Source organism: Nanorana parkeri, unplaced genomic scaffold, assembly GCF_000935625.1.
Source record: "Nanorana parkeri isolate BGI_ZX_2015 unplaced genomic scaffold, ASM93562v1 scaffold1350, whole genome shotgun sequence".
NCBI classification, from domain to species: domain Eukaryota; kingdom Metazoa; phylum Chordata; class Amphibia; order Anura; family Dicroglossidae; genus Nanorana; species Nanorana parkeri.
In genome coordinates, this window is record NW_017307618.1 from 328,326 (window position 1) to 341,764 (window position 13,439).

At 43.4% G+C, this 13,439-nt stretch overlaps 1 protein-coding gene across 1 annotated transcript in view; it reads left to right on the forward strand.

Annotated features, from left to right (window-relative positions):
* The window catches only part of LOC108797839 (potassium channel subfamily T member 2-like), a 147,594-nt gene that overhangs the window by 51,299 nt on the left and 82,856 nt on the right, over positions 1-13,439 (forward strand). The window contains exons 3-6 of the mRNA XM_018569525.1: positions 1,895-1,997; positions 4,793-4,840; positions 8,141-8,189; positions 9,326-9,385. Coding sequence (XP_018425027.1) covers positions 1,895-1,997; positions 4,793-4,840; positions 8,141-8,189; positions 9,326-9,385 — 260 coding nt within the window. The remainder of the gene's footprint in view (positions 1-1,894; positions 1,998-4,792; positions 4,841-8,140; positions 8,190-9,325; positions 9,386-13,439) is intronic.

Here is a 13,439-nt window from a genome sequence, read left to right on the forward strand (position 1 = left end):
AAGCCGTCCACAACTTTGCCCCCGGCTATATCTCCAACCTGGTCTCAAAGTATCACCCTAACCGTCCAAAGACCTCCTGCTCTCTAGCTCTCTCGTCAGCTCCTCCCATGCTCGCCTCCAGGACTTCTCTAGAGTCTCTCCCATTCTTTGGAACTCCTTACCCCAACCTTTCTGTCTTTCTCCCACTCTGACTGCCTTTAGGCGATCCCTTAAGACTCATCTCTTTAGGGAAGCCTATCCCACCTCAACCTAACCACTGAACTATCACTTTCTCAAACAATTCATCCCCACACAGCTACCTCCTCATGTATCACTTGCCCCTCCCTCTTAGATTGTAAATCCTCACGGGCAGGGCCCTCCTTACCATCTTGTCTTGAATTGTATTGTAATTGTAATGTCTTCCCTATATTGTAAAGCGCTGCGCAAACTGTTAGCGCTATATAAATCCTGTATGATAATAATAATGCTATCATCAAAATAATTCTATAAGCATGCTACAAGCAAGAAACAAAAGGTGTTGTAGGCAAGGACTTTTTATATACTGTATGAGGTGTATTAACACTTTTTCTGAAGTGGTGTATGTCCAAAAATCCAACATTTTAATAGATGCTTATTTTTTTTTAATCTTTTTTTTTTAGGGTCCTGGTAGAATTTTATGTGAATGAAAACTCCTTCAAAGAGCGACTGAAACTATTTTTTATAAAAAATCAGAGATCAAGTAAGTATTTCAGACAACCGAAAAGTGTAGAAATAGAAGAAGAATTTAGAAGCCAAGCAATAAAGTGTAGAACCTGTTCTCCGGGAAGAATAAAGCACTGGGCTTCAGTCATTCATTTTAGACATATTGGTTTCCTGTCTCCTGGGATTTGTCCGAATCTGTACAATCTCAAGCTATAAATATGGCCAAAGGGAAGCTCCGAGTTATAATGTGGCTTTGGCTGGCTAAACATGAACCAGGGAGAGCAAGTGCTAGAGACAGATGGACTGGATAGAGGTGTTCTCTACACGCTTTACAAAAGGTTTTTATTGAACATCTGATAATTAATTGTTAGGTAGGGAAAGGAAGTACATTAGGGCAGTGGTTCTCAACCTGTATAACCTCAGAACCCATATTTGTCCTTGGTCATTAAGTCGTGACCCAAGTTGCACTGCAATGGAACACATGGCATTGCGGTACCGTGCGTTACGATGTGGGCAATAGAACTGTGGGTGGGAGATACGTTTGGGGTGCCATTCAAATGAATGGCAATGCAATGTACCTCTCACACCAGAACTCGTGGTAGATGCGATTGTGTGGTACAGTCTGTTAATCGTACGGGACTGTGCGATTAACGCACTGTACTAGTGTGAACGTGCTCTCAAAAACTCTCCCTATCTTATGAGAACTGGAGTGGATCCTCAGCCTGAGGTCCAGTGTGGGCTGCTGTGCTGTGCTGTAGCTCCATCCATATGTGCATCCACTTGTACAGCTCCCGTGCACACACTGTAGAGGTGCCAGGAGCCAGAATGTGACGTCACTTTGGTCCAGGTACCTCTACAAGGCATGCAAGGGAATGCAGGTATGGCTAGAGCTCCCTCACGGCCATAGCCCTAGCCCACCCCACCCTCCTTAAGCTGACACTCAGTATTAGGCAGCATATTTGAAATGGCTGCTTGGTGCGAGAACTGACATTGCTGCGCTAGGGGATGGCTCATGAACATCTCACCTACAAAAGTGGAAGGCACGCAGGGACCCACTGAATACGAGGTCGCGACCCACGTTTGGGTCACGACCCACCAGTTGAGAACCAAGGCACTAGGGTGACACAAATAGGTGGAGTTATGTGACATGGAGCCCGTTTCTCCCCCAATACAGAAATCTAATTAATATATTTTTTTAAATGATATTTTCCAGGTTTAAGGGTCCGACTGTTTAATTTCTCATTGAAGCTGTTGAGTTGCCTGCTCTACATCGTACGAGTATTACTAGATGACCCAAGAGATGGCAAGGGGAACTGGTATGTATTCCCGGCTCTCTCCTATTATCTTTGTGACCACACTAGTATTTTACCCAACTGTCCAGCAGCAATAGGACCGGTTGGCAATGTATTAATAGGAAAGACATGTAAGAAAAGGTGCCAACCCTACATTCACCTAATGCCTACACAGCCTTTGCATTAGCATGAGCTTTAATCTGTGCACTAGGCAACCATTTGAAACCTCTTGTTAAATGTTAGATAAAGTGTCTAAAGGAAGATCTGTCAGAGCCTTGTGCATAAAAATGTCTAAGGAGAGAAAATTTCTTTTTGTCCAGAATAACCAGATTCTCACTATCATTTTGCCAGATAGATAACAGGGAGACTCGTATTGTCTGGTGCATGAAGCAAGGCCCATTCATCCATCAAATACTTTAATGATACAAGTCTTCACTGTTTCCATCCAGGCAGCCAATGAATACTTTTATTGAAAAGCCTAAAAGATATTCTTTCACAGTGCCTGCATTTTTTTTAAACAATGCACGCTGATATACACTTACTTATTTGTGAAGCAATTAGCAAAATTGTCTGTTTTGGGTTTTTGCAAACAATAGTAAGATGCACCTGAATTGAAGTGCTGATCAGTCTTCGCAGCTTTTATCTTTGTGCTCCAGCCTATGACAACAAAAATGTCTAATTCACCATTCCCAATCACTTGCTTCCACCTCTTATGCAAAGCTGTGTTGGAAATACAACAGCATACACTGAGCTGTAGATGGCGCTCTAGTGCAATGCTAGTCTATGTTAATTTTCTATATGCATACTTATCTATGATATATGCAGGAAGTTCTCACTGTATGTTGTAAAATGCTGTATTCTGATGTAATGTTCTTCTAAGCAAGTAAAACGTAATTCAGCATTCCTCAAGATTTCAGTGCTTAATCTAAACACATAACCAACAAGCTGGAGCAGGGATCGCATCTATATCTCTTTAGTAACTCCTACCTTAGGTAGGCTAGTCTAGAGCTGTCTCTTTGAGATCATAGTCCTCGCCTTCCTATTGTCTGATTCAACTCGGCCATCGCTATTTGTGTTAATCAGATTCACAGCTTCCTGCTTAAGAGAAGTAACAGTTGCATATAACCTTCCTCTACTTACAGGCTTCCGGCCATTGTCCTTTGTTAGGGCATAATTAGATTTGCTCATGAGGACTGCACACCGCTCATTCAAATCTTCAGCCTTGCCTGCAGTGGTCTGAACACACTTCAAAGCCTCGGCAGGTTGGCCTTTTAATGCCCTACTTTCCAAATCCGTAGCCTTGTTAGCGGTATCCTGCAAACACTCGGAAGCCACTGCAAGCTGCTCTTTCAATGACTTCTTTTCCAACTCTGCCTTTCTCCTCATTTCCGATTCTGTATGTACAGCATAAGGAAAGTGCTAACCAAACACAGCTCCTGCAAGCATCTCACCCTTACTGAACCCAAAACACATAAGACTAAAGTCTGAGGAGAAACCTGAGACTCTATCGCTCCAAGCCCTATACAAAGCATAAGCATACTAAGCAAGCTCCTGTACAACAGATATCCATGGACTTTCTCTAGCCAAAGCAGTCAAGTCACACATCTCCTAATCTTCATGGATTTCTCTGCATGCCTATTCTCCTTCAACAAGCTTTGGAGCATTTTTAATCGGCAAAGATATCAAAATCAATGCCCACTCCAATTAAAAAAACAGTGTAATTCCAGTTTATAAGTGGGGTTGCCACCTTTTCTTCAAGCGAAACCCGAACACTCTAGTGACGCGCGGATATTTTTTTGGGAGAATGGGTCGTAGCTTATTCATATGTAAATAGCGCCACCCATTCGTATGTAAATATCACAGTTGAGACTATTTTCAACGGGGGACCAGTAGCCCTTATCTTAATTTTGGTTGCCCCGTCTGCCTGACATCTTGTGTCCGCGTTTCTGCTGCCGTGAAACCCGGACACAGCATTCAAAACCCGGACTGTCCGGGTGAATCCTGCACAGGTGGCAACCCTATACATAAGCCCCCAGTGTTTTGGTTTTGGGTTGTACAGCAACCTTTAAAAAAGTACAGGCATTTACACAAGATAAGGTGTAAAAATCGATATCTTTACTGAATTAAGGATATGGAAATGTGTACTGAGCGTTGAATAGGCTGGAAGGCACAGAGAAAACCAGTGAATACACAGCCATACACATGCATACACAAGCAAACAACCCTAATCCATTTATCCTAGTTTTCACATCTAACAAAAATATACACAATAAATTGTTACTTAGCTTAAAGTAAGGGACTTCAATCAGTCCTGGTGGTTGATACATGCTTCTGCAATGCTCAAGATGAAGTTCTACCTTGACATGGAATGTCATTAAAAAGTTAATTGTGTTCCTTATGCATGTGCACCTTGCACATGAATGAGGAACACAATTATTAACTTTTTAACCACTTGCCTTCCGCCCGTTGTAAAAAACGGACGGACGGCACTGCAGCATTGGCGGGTTGCGGTCGCCAGACGGCATTTTTTTCTGCTCGCGCGCGCCCCCTAGCGGGCACGCACGGGCAGGAAAGACTGTAATGTAAGACTAGGGGTATTGAGTTCCAGTAGACATTATCCCCAATTATAGTCCGACCCTTACTAAAATTAAACTTGTTAGCAGATGCCCATCTCCTGTCATACACCCCAATATAGTATATATACAGTTCTTGCCTACGCAACCTTATTTTGGTTACTCCTTGTATCTATTGCTCACTTGAAACTCTGTTGCAATGTGTATTTCTTTTAGTTACACATCAACCTTTATTTTTATCTACAGCTGGGAATGTCCAAAACAGAACTATTCTTCACAGCACAAATTTGACTGGTAAGAACCACAATTCCATGGCACAGAGATCTAGCTGGTTCTTAGTCTATTACACATTAGTGCCCACTTGTCTAGCAGCACGGAAGTCCAGTACTATTAAAGGAACAGCTGTACTTATTTGAGGTGGAGGTGGTTACTTCTCCATTGTAGTCTTCATTTATGCTGTTAAAAAGGTACAGCCTGTTTACAGGTTTATTTGCAGGTCGATCCATTTCAAGCCCCCCTCACTTGGGATCCCCAAACTTTTGATGCAGGCAATTTCCAAGTTACCCTGACTCCAACAGAAGTGGTGTGATTTATCATTGACACTTCCCCCTATATTGCCATTATTCCCTACCTGCTCTCACCCTGCTACACTGGGCTGTTTATTCAGCCTTTCTGCTAGGATTTCAATTCTAATTTTCTTTTGTAGGGTCCCTGCCCTTAGCTGGAGTGTCTCCAATTAGGTTTTGTGTGTTTTGGAGCTAGGCTGTAGCCAGTCTGAGCTCTCTTTACATATTTTCTAGACTCTGCAGGTTCTCCTAAGCTCGGTGTGTTGATTGCTTCTGTCTGCTACTGTTGAGGAGGTTCCAGTAGTCAGCATGGGAAGGACAATCACTGAGTTATGAATATTTGTGTGGCCTGACCAATCACTGAAGTCTTTGCTCAGTGGTGAGGATTGGTGAGATGATAAATGTTTGGAGCACCTCTCCAGAGTGTTCTCTTTCTCTCCTGGGCATCCACCTAAAGATGATGTGAGTATAGAGCAGTGGTTCTCAACCTGTGGGTCGGGACCCCCTCGGGGGTCGAATGACGATTTGCCAGGGGTCGCCTAGTCAGAAAAGAAAAAAAAAACCACCATAGAAATGCATAGCTAGATTCCTATTGGCTATTTCACTTTGCAAAAGCCAATAGCAAACTAGCTATTGCAACCGCCCTCTGATGCTGCCAATCAGCAGAGGGGGACCTGAAGTTCGGCACGTGGAGCTGCGAACACGTCCGAGCCCATCCCTATCAGTGACAGTACTGCAGAGTATGTACCTCATACGTTATATAGCCACACACTTTAACCCCTTCATGACTGAGCTAGTTTTCAGGTTCTGTTCATAAATGACTGACACATTTTTTACATTTTTGCTGTGTGATTCTTCCACAGCAGTAATATACTTTCTTACGAAATGTACCCACACATATTATATATAGTTTTTTAGAGGACAGATAGGGCTATATAATTATATCACATATGTGTACCTAACCCCTCACTTAGTTTGAATAAAATAAAAAAAATGAGGAAAAAAACTAGAAGAAAACACTTTTTTCACAAGTTTTGATTATTATTATTTTTTTTAGAATTTTTTTATATTAATTATAGTATAAAAAATATATTTATATATAATTTATATTTTCCTAATTTTGTTTTACACTTTATTTTAATTTTTTTACACTTTGTAAAAAAAATAAAAATAAAATAAAAAAACTTTTTTTTTTCTTGTCAGTTTATATCAAGCAATCACTATGACAGCTTGATAAATTAACTTTTTTATTTTATTTTTGGCTATTAGGCTGATCCAAACTTAGGAACAGCTAATAATAACCTTAGAGACTGATCCTGACTTTAGTCAGATTCAGATCTCACTAAAAGCTCTTTGATCGTGCCTAGACGATCAGAACTGATACATTTCACTCAAAAGATATACATTTTTATCTTTTGAGTGAAATGTATCTAAACATCGGGCTCTCAAGCTGTCAAAACAAATAGCAGAGAGGTGAGGTGAGTCACTGCTGCCTCTCTGCTGTTTTGAGCTGTCAAATACGGGATCGCAAATTGCGGTCCTCTATTTGCATGTAACGGCTTCATTCTTTCATTACTGAAAGGAAGAAGCTTTTACAAAAAGCTTAATTATTTCATTAATTAATGCCTCAATACTGAGACATTAATGACTGTTAAATGCTGAGAATCAGCAAATACCGGCATTACAAAGCCTGATATAACTCGTCACGTACAGTGTACGTGGCCAGTCATATAGGCACAAAGTGACAAGACGTACACTGTACGTCTCCCGTCACGAAGGGGTTAAATCCAATTCTTCTAGTTCCATCTGCAGAGCCCGGTCCGGTCTTTGCCTATAGCAGTGGTTCTCAACCTGTGGGTCGCTGTGCAAGGTGAGAGTCCTCCTCAGCTCTCTCCTAGCGCAGCAGTGTCAGTTCCCCCGCCAGGCCTCCAGATGTCGCTGCAGCAGCCGCGTCATCCCTAAATTTTACCTTTGGGGGTCACCACAACTTGGCAAATATTACCAAGGGGTCCCGGCCCTAAAAAGGTTGAGAACCACTGGTATAGAGTGTTCTTTTTCTTTTGGGCCTTGCCTCAGCCAGGGTGTTATGCTGGGGGCCCTAGCACTTTAGCTGCTCTGCTGGAGGGTGTTTATCAAGAGGGAGCTGGGCAAGAAGATGGCTGCCTGGAGGGAGCATCTGTAAGGTCTCTCCTAGGTGAAGGGTGTTGCAAAGGTGCTGGATAGAAGCTACTGCTGGGCATTGCAAGAAGGATTCATTACCCACAAATTAAGGTACCTGTAACTTCTGTCAGAGGTTCAAGGGCCAGACTGATTAGAGAGACATCCACTGCAACATAAGCAAGATTGTGGCACTTACAGGGTCATAGATCTGTTTGGCTGCTCTTACAGGTCCTGGAATTACCGAGCAGCTGTTTTTAAAGGGCCCGCTACTTTCAGAGTACCTGTCCTATTTTCTGTGCTCTTTCTGGGTATCCTGCACCCCTAAACCCTCTCTCCTAAAATTGAGCTCAGCAACACAAGGACAACAAAGGACTAAAGTGACTGGCTCCCAACTTATGTTTCTCCCCACCATACACCAAGAACCCAACCTTGAGGGGGAAATGGTAACATGCACACTACTTGGGGTTAATTCTGCATCACCACAAGAGGAGGAGTGCTACACTTAGGTAGGTACATTTCGTTTTTTTTTTAAATCAGTTTCAAACACATCTTTCTTCACAGTTCCTTCTGACCTGCAGTTGACCTCCCTCTAAGCTGTTTAATTCCCATTGATTATGGTGCAGCTTCCTCCTTCATTATCAAGCATGCTAGAGGTTGTGGGTGCATAATTAGAGGAATGGTCACTTATCATCTGCTCAGGCTGTTGTCAGGGGATTTTCACATATGGCAATGTAAAGGTTTGGGGTGAAGGTGGTTACACTGACCTTTAGACTACTGGATTAGCAGCAGTACATCAGTTTACTTTAAACAGCTGAATGTTACTGATGTATTACTTTATACCCATAACAATATTTTTTTTCTTTTCTAGGACCCCCATCATTTGGGTGAACAGACCTGTTCCTTTGTGGGCACTCCAGGTGAGCAAAGTTATCTCCTGAGCTAGGTGTTAAACACAGTGATATAAAGCCTGTGAGCTGAACGTTTTATATCACTGAGCAGCTCTTCCGTCTCCATATGGGTAGCGTTTAGACCTGAGCTTTAGGCAATCAGATTATTATTATTAATATTATTATTAATATTATACAGGATTTAATGCCAACAAATTGTGCAGCACTTTACAAAATGGAGGGAGACAGTACAGTTACAATACAATTTCACTACAGTAGGGTTAGGAGGGCCCTGCTTACTATCTAGTAGAGAAATACACAGTTGAAATATACATAGATTCACATATATTAACATATCTATTAACATTTCCTACATGTGAATTACAACAGAGCCTGGTTGGCTCCTACTACCATCTCTCCTTCTCCTAGTTTGAGTGTGCTTTGCCTTCACAAAATAATAAGTTTGATGGTTGATGCATGCTTCTTCAATATTCAAAATGGAGTTCACGCTTGGTCAGGGAGCACAGGCATGGCTGCCCACTCTTCCTTCCATCATGCAGCACTGTCTCTTCTTCTCAGACAAATGGCCGTGTGATCTCACTTCCTGTCTCCCCCCACATCCTGCCAACATCACTTTCTGTTTAACCAACCCTTTCAAAGTAGCTAGGCCAGTTAAGTAGCATTTAAATAGAGAAACCTCAGCTACTGGATTGGCGGAAACGTATTTGAAATGCAATTACTCCTTTAACTTCCAAATGGTAGCTAAAAGTTATGTTCCATATTTGGTATATATAAAATTTTTTTGCCATAGTAACACATTCATCCACAATTTTGTTGTAGCACAATTTGAGAAAATCATCAACTAGGAAATAGCTAACGCATTCATGCAAGACAAACACAAAACTCTAACCAGCATTGCTCAGCAGCTTTGAAAACCTTTGTCCAAAATAAACCCCCCATATTGTACATGGGAGGAAAAAAATAATAATTTTGATGGAATACTCAACTACTCAACTCAATATCCATCTAGAGTTCAGCTTAAACACTTTCTTGGAGGACCTCTTTAATACAGTTGTGTTATTATATAATGCTCTCACCGTATAGCACTGCTTTAACTGGAACTTTTATCTTGTGGAACCCTCATTTTATGTTCCCTTTCCTTATAGGTGCTTGTTGCATTAATCAGCTTTTTGGAAACTATGCTGCTGACTTATCTAGGATACAAGGCAAGTCTCATTTGTTCTGATTTCACTTGCTTCCCTAAATAGTTACCACAACATAGTTTTCATTGCAATATTTGCTAATTATTTCAGAAACATATATATTGTTAGGTTATTTTTAAGGGTTAAGTTGCTATCCTCATCCTAAATCCTAAAGCAATTAACTGTAGTCATAGATGGCCATGTAGCTTCTATGGGACTCAGAGGCTAATGGGCCCTACAGAACCAGGTTGGAGTGTTGGAATCATCAGTGGAACAGAGGAATGTAATGTAACTAACCTGCACAACTTTGTTAGAAAGCATGCCATGCCCATGAACTTACCGGAACTCTCCCAGCAATGGTGGCTTTTTTTCTCCTGTTGCCAGGTCTTCGGCTTGATAATAAACATCTCTGGCTCCGGCAGTGGTGTATTTAGGTTTTGTGCTGCCCTAGGCAAGACTAGATTTGGGCGCCCCCCCCCATGGCTGGTCAGAGGAAAGTGAAAACGTTACCTTAAAGGACAATTTAAACCTCGCGTTTTTTTGTATATCTACTGCTAGCAAGCGATGTATATATAAATCAGCCGGCAAGCAGTAGATATATGCAAAAACATTACAAAGAAAAAGTAACTAAAAGGTTAAATCATACCTGTGTCTCGGGCAGCCGCAAAGGATGATGAGGCGGGCGCATGCTCAGTAGAGATCTTCGGCCGGGAGAAGAGAGGCACAGTGTAAGTCAATGGACAGGGGACACGACAGTCAGCGCTGGATCAGAGACCGACTCCGCCGCTGGAGGGACTGCTGCAAACTACTGGAAAGAAGAAGATGATCGGATCAAGAGACATCCATCAAGGTAAGTTCTTACACCAGCATGGGGAGGAGGGGATTTTTGACTTTGAGGTCACTTTAAGCTCCCCACACACATTACAATCTGACTGTACAATCTCCTCTAGATCTACCGGTTCCAACTTCCATGTATAGGAAGGGCCTGGCAGATTACATACAAAACGATACCGTTTTGGAAAATGTGAAGTAGATTGAACGGAGATTGTATGGCGGATTGTAAGGTGTATGGTGATCTGAATAGATAGCTGGGAAGTTTACTGGTGTCAGGGGTAACATATGTGAGAAGTAGAAATTGCTCATCTCTCCCAGAACCTCTGGATGATCCCTAGGCTTCTATAAACCCCTCTGGGCTTGTTCACACCAATTGCGTTGCGTTCCAGAGCGGGAGCTGCTGGAACGAACCGCAATCGCTCACAAAACTTCCCCCTTCGTTCTGGGGTGGGAGGGGGCATGGCGGTGCATTGAAGTCACACCCCCTGCCCGCAGTGATATCAGATGCATGGCAAAACATTTCCTGCATCTGGTCCAGTGTGAACGCAAAAAAAATGCTGCATGCTCTCTCTATTTTACGTGCGCACTGGACTGGAACGCAGGCAATGTTTTTCCATGTGTCCGATCGTACTGCAGGCAGGGTACATGACTTTGGTGCCCCTAAACGAAGTGGGGAATTTAGTGTGCAGTTGCTGTGTGTTCCAGCAGCTACCGTTCTAGAACGCACAGCAATTGGTGTAAACTGGCATTAAAGCTTTTTGCGTCAGGGCACGATCGCCAACCCTGGTTCTTAGACTACTGAAGTGGAGCAGTGATGGCAGAACCATACTTGTGCTGCGTACAGGGGAGGTAAGAGAACGATTGGGATGAGAAAGTTAATGTCCCGTGACCGTCCCGTGCTGACACACACTGACAGTAAACCGCACACAGTATCTCAGGGTCTGATGAGGAAGCTGTTCACTGAGAACGGCTGCGGCTTCCTCATCAGACCTTGAGATATGAACGGTCCGAGCATTTACCTCATGTCGGAAGGCGAAGCTGTCCCGCTCACTGTCCCCTCTGCTCACCGGGCGCCTCACCCTCTGCCTGGAAGGCCGCCCCCCTAAAAAATGCCGCCCGAGGCAAAGGCCTTGTTTGCCTCGTGCTAGATACGCCCCTGGGCTCCGGCCTGAATGTTTGTAAACAAGGTCATGTGACATTGGTGTGTCACATGACTCAAAAGAGAACTATGGGGTAAGTGTTTTCCCCATAGTTCTCTTTAGGGTTACGGGAGGACATATACTAACCTCCCCCCATGACCCAAAGTTCAGTATATCGCGGGCTATTGCCCGCGATATACTGAGAATGCCACAGCAGGGATGGATCCTGACAATACTGTTGAGATATCCCAAGCTACGTGAGTGAAAGCTGGCTCTGCCTATCTAGAGGCAAAGTCAGCTGTGCCCTCCCCTCCCCCATTCTTTCCTCCACTCAGCGCTGGAGGATCAGAGAAGGGAGCGGGAAATGCCTGCGGGGAGCGATGACTGGCAGTCACCGCTCATTGCAGAGAGACGATTGGGAAATGAGCAGATCGGTGCATGTTTCTGCTCACTTCCCGATCGATAGAGCCGACCTGCGACAGCTTCTTTGTCACAGTTGGCTCTAACTATGAGGATGAGTGGATATCACTTACCTCATAGTTCTCCATTAAGTCTGTGAAGGTCATGGTATATCTGTAAAAAATAAATCAAAGCAACTGGGCTTGCTGTATTTTTCTTGAAGACATTTCGCTTGTCATCTGACTAGCTTTCTCAATTCAAAATGACTTGTACAAAAATTATCTGGGAATAAATATGGTGAATGTTGTTCCAATCAACATAATCTGCGAATTATAACCAGCATGGGGTACCCAGCAACACACTGAGGCAACAACTGGTCCCCCCAAAAGACCCAACGCCTAAACACAAGATGAACGACATTGTGTACGCAGTCCAGTGCAGTGAGAAGTGCTCAGAATTGTTTGTCGGGGAAACAAAACAGCAGTTACACCAGCGTATGGCACAGCATTAAAGAGCCAAACCCTCTGGTCAGGACTCAGCAGTGTAGTTACATCTATTGTTTGTCACATACAATGCTGTTTTAAAGGAGAACTATGAGGTGAGTGCTTTTCACTCACCTCATAGTTCTAGCCGACCTGTGACAATGAGACTGTCATAGGTCGGCTCAGTAGATCGGGAAGTGAGCGAACACATACCAGCATTCGCTCACCTCTCGATCCTGTTACAGCTCTCTGCCGTGACAGTGGAGGGACTGGATTCCCCCCTCCCCGCTCCGCCAGCGCTGACTGGCGGAACGGACTGGGGAGGGTACAGCTGACACTGCCTCTAGATAGGCAGAGCCAGCTGTCAGTCACGCAACTGGGCAGATCCCGACATAATTGTCGGGATCCGCTTCAGCTGCGGCGTCTCAGTATACCGCGAGCAACAACTCACGGTATACTGCGGCGTCTCAGTATACTGAGCCTAGGGTGACGGGAGGACACTAGTTTGTGTCCTCCCGTTACCCTAAGGAGAACTACGGGGAAAAGCCTTAACCCCATAGTTCTCCTTTAACACCTCTCTCTGGGAGGCTCAATAATACCTGGTAGTTCCAATCATGCAATCATCATTGGCCATAGGGTAACTTTATCACTGTGCTTAGAGTATTCTGTTATGTTCCCAGTGGAAATTTAGTTTAGTTAGGCCCCTCCTGAGATGAGATAGACTAAAGTTTCACTTTCACATGGAAATATTTACCATCAATTGATTTTGGCAGTAACTAACAGGTAATTCCCTCTAAAGTCAACTCCCCCCTCAGTTGTAATCATCTAGTCTATTTTAATTATCTCCCCATCTGGGGGAAGTAAATAACCCTGACAGAGCTTGTAGTCGAAATTACTTAAAATCAATTGCAACCGCATTTTTTCCAGCCAATTGTATGTCATTCAATGGACACCATTCAATGAGTGGCATGACTATAGGTCACTGTGGTAGACAGTGTCATTGTTTCCTGGCGGTATTGCATCGTATAAACAACCCCTATATTATCATTATCACCCCTATATTACTTGATGTAAGCAACTGGAACCCACATAGACCTCCAATGTCCAATGAGCAAGAGACTGGACCTTTTGTCCACGAGGAAGCCTCAGGCCCATTATGGCCAATATGGCTGAGCACAAGTGTAGAAATGAAGACTTCTGACCATTCTGTGAAATATACAGTGT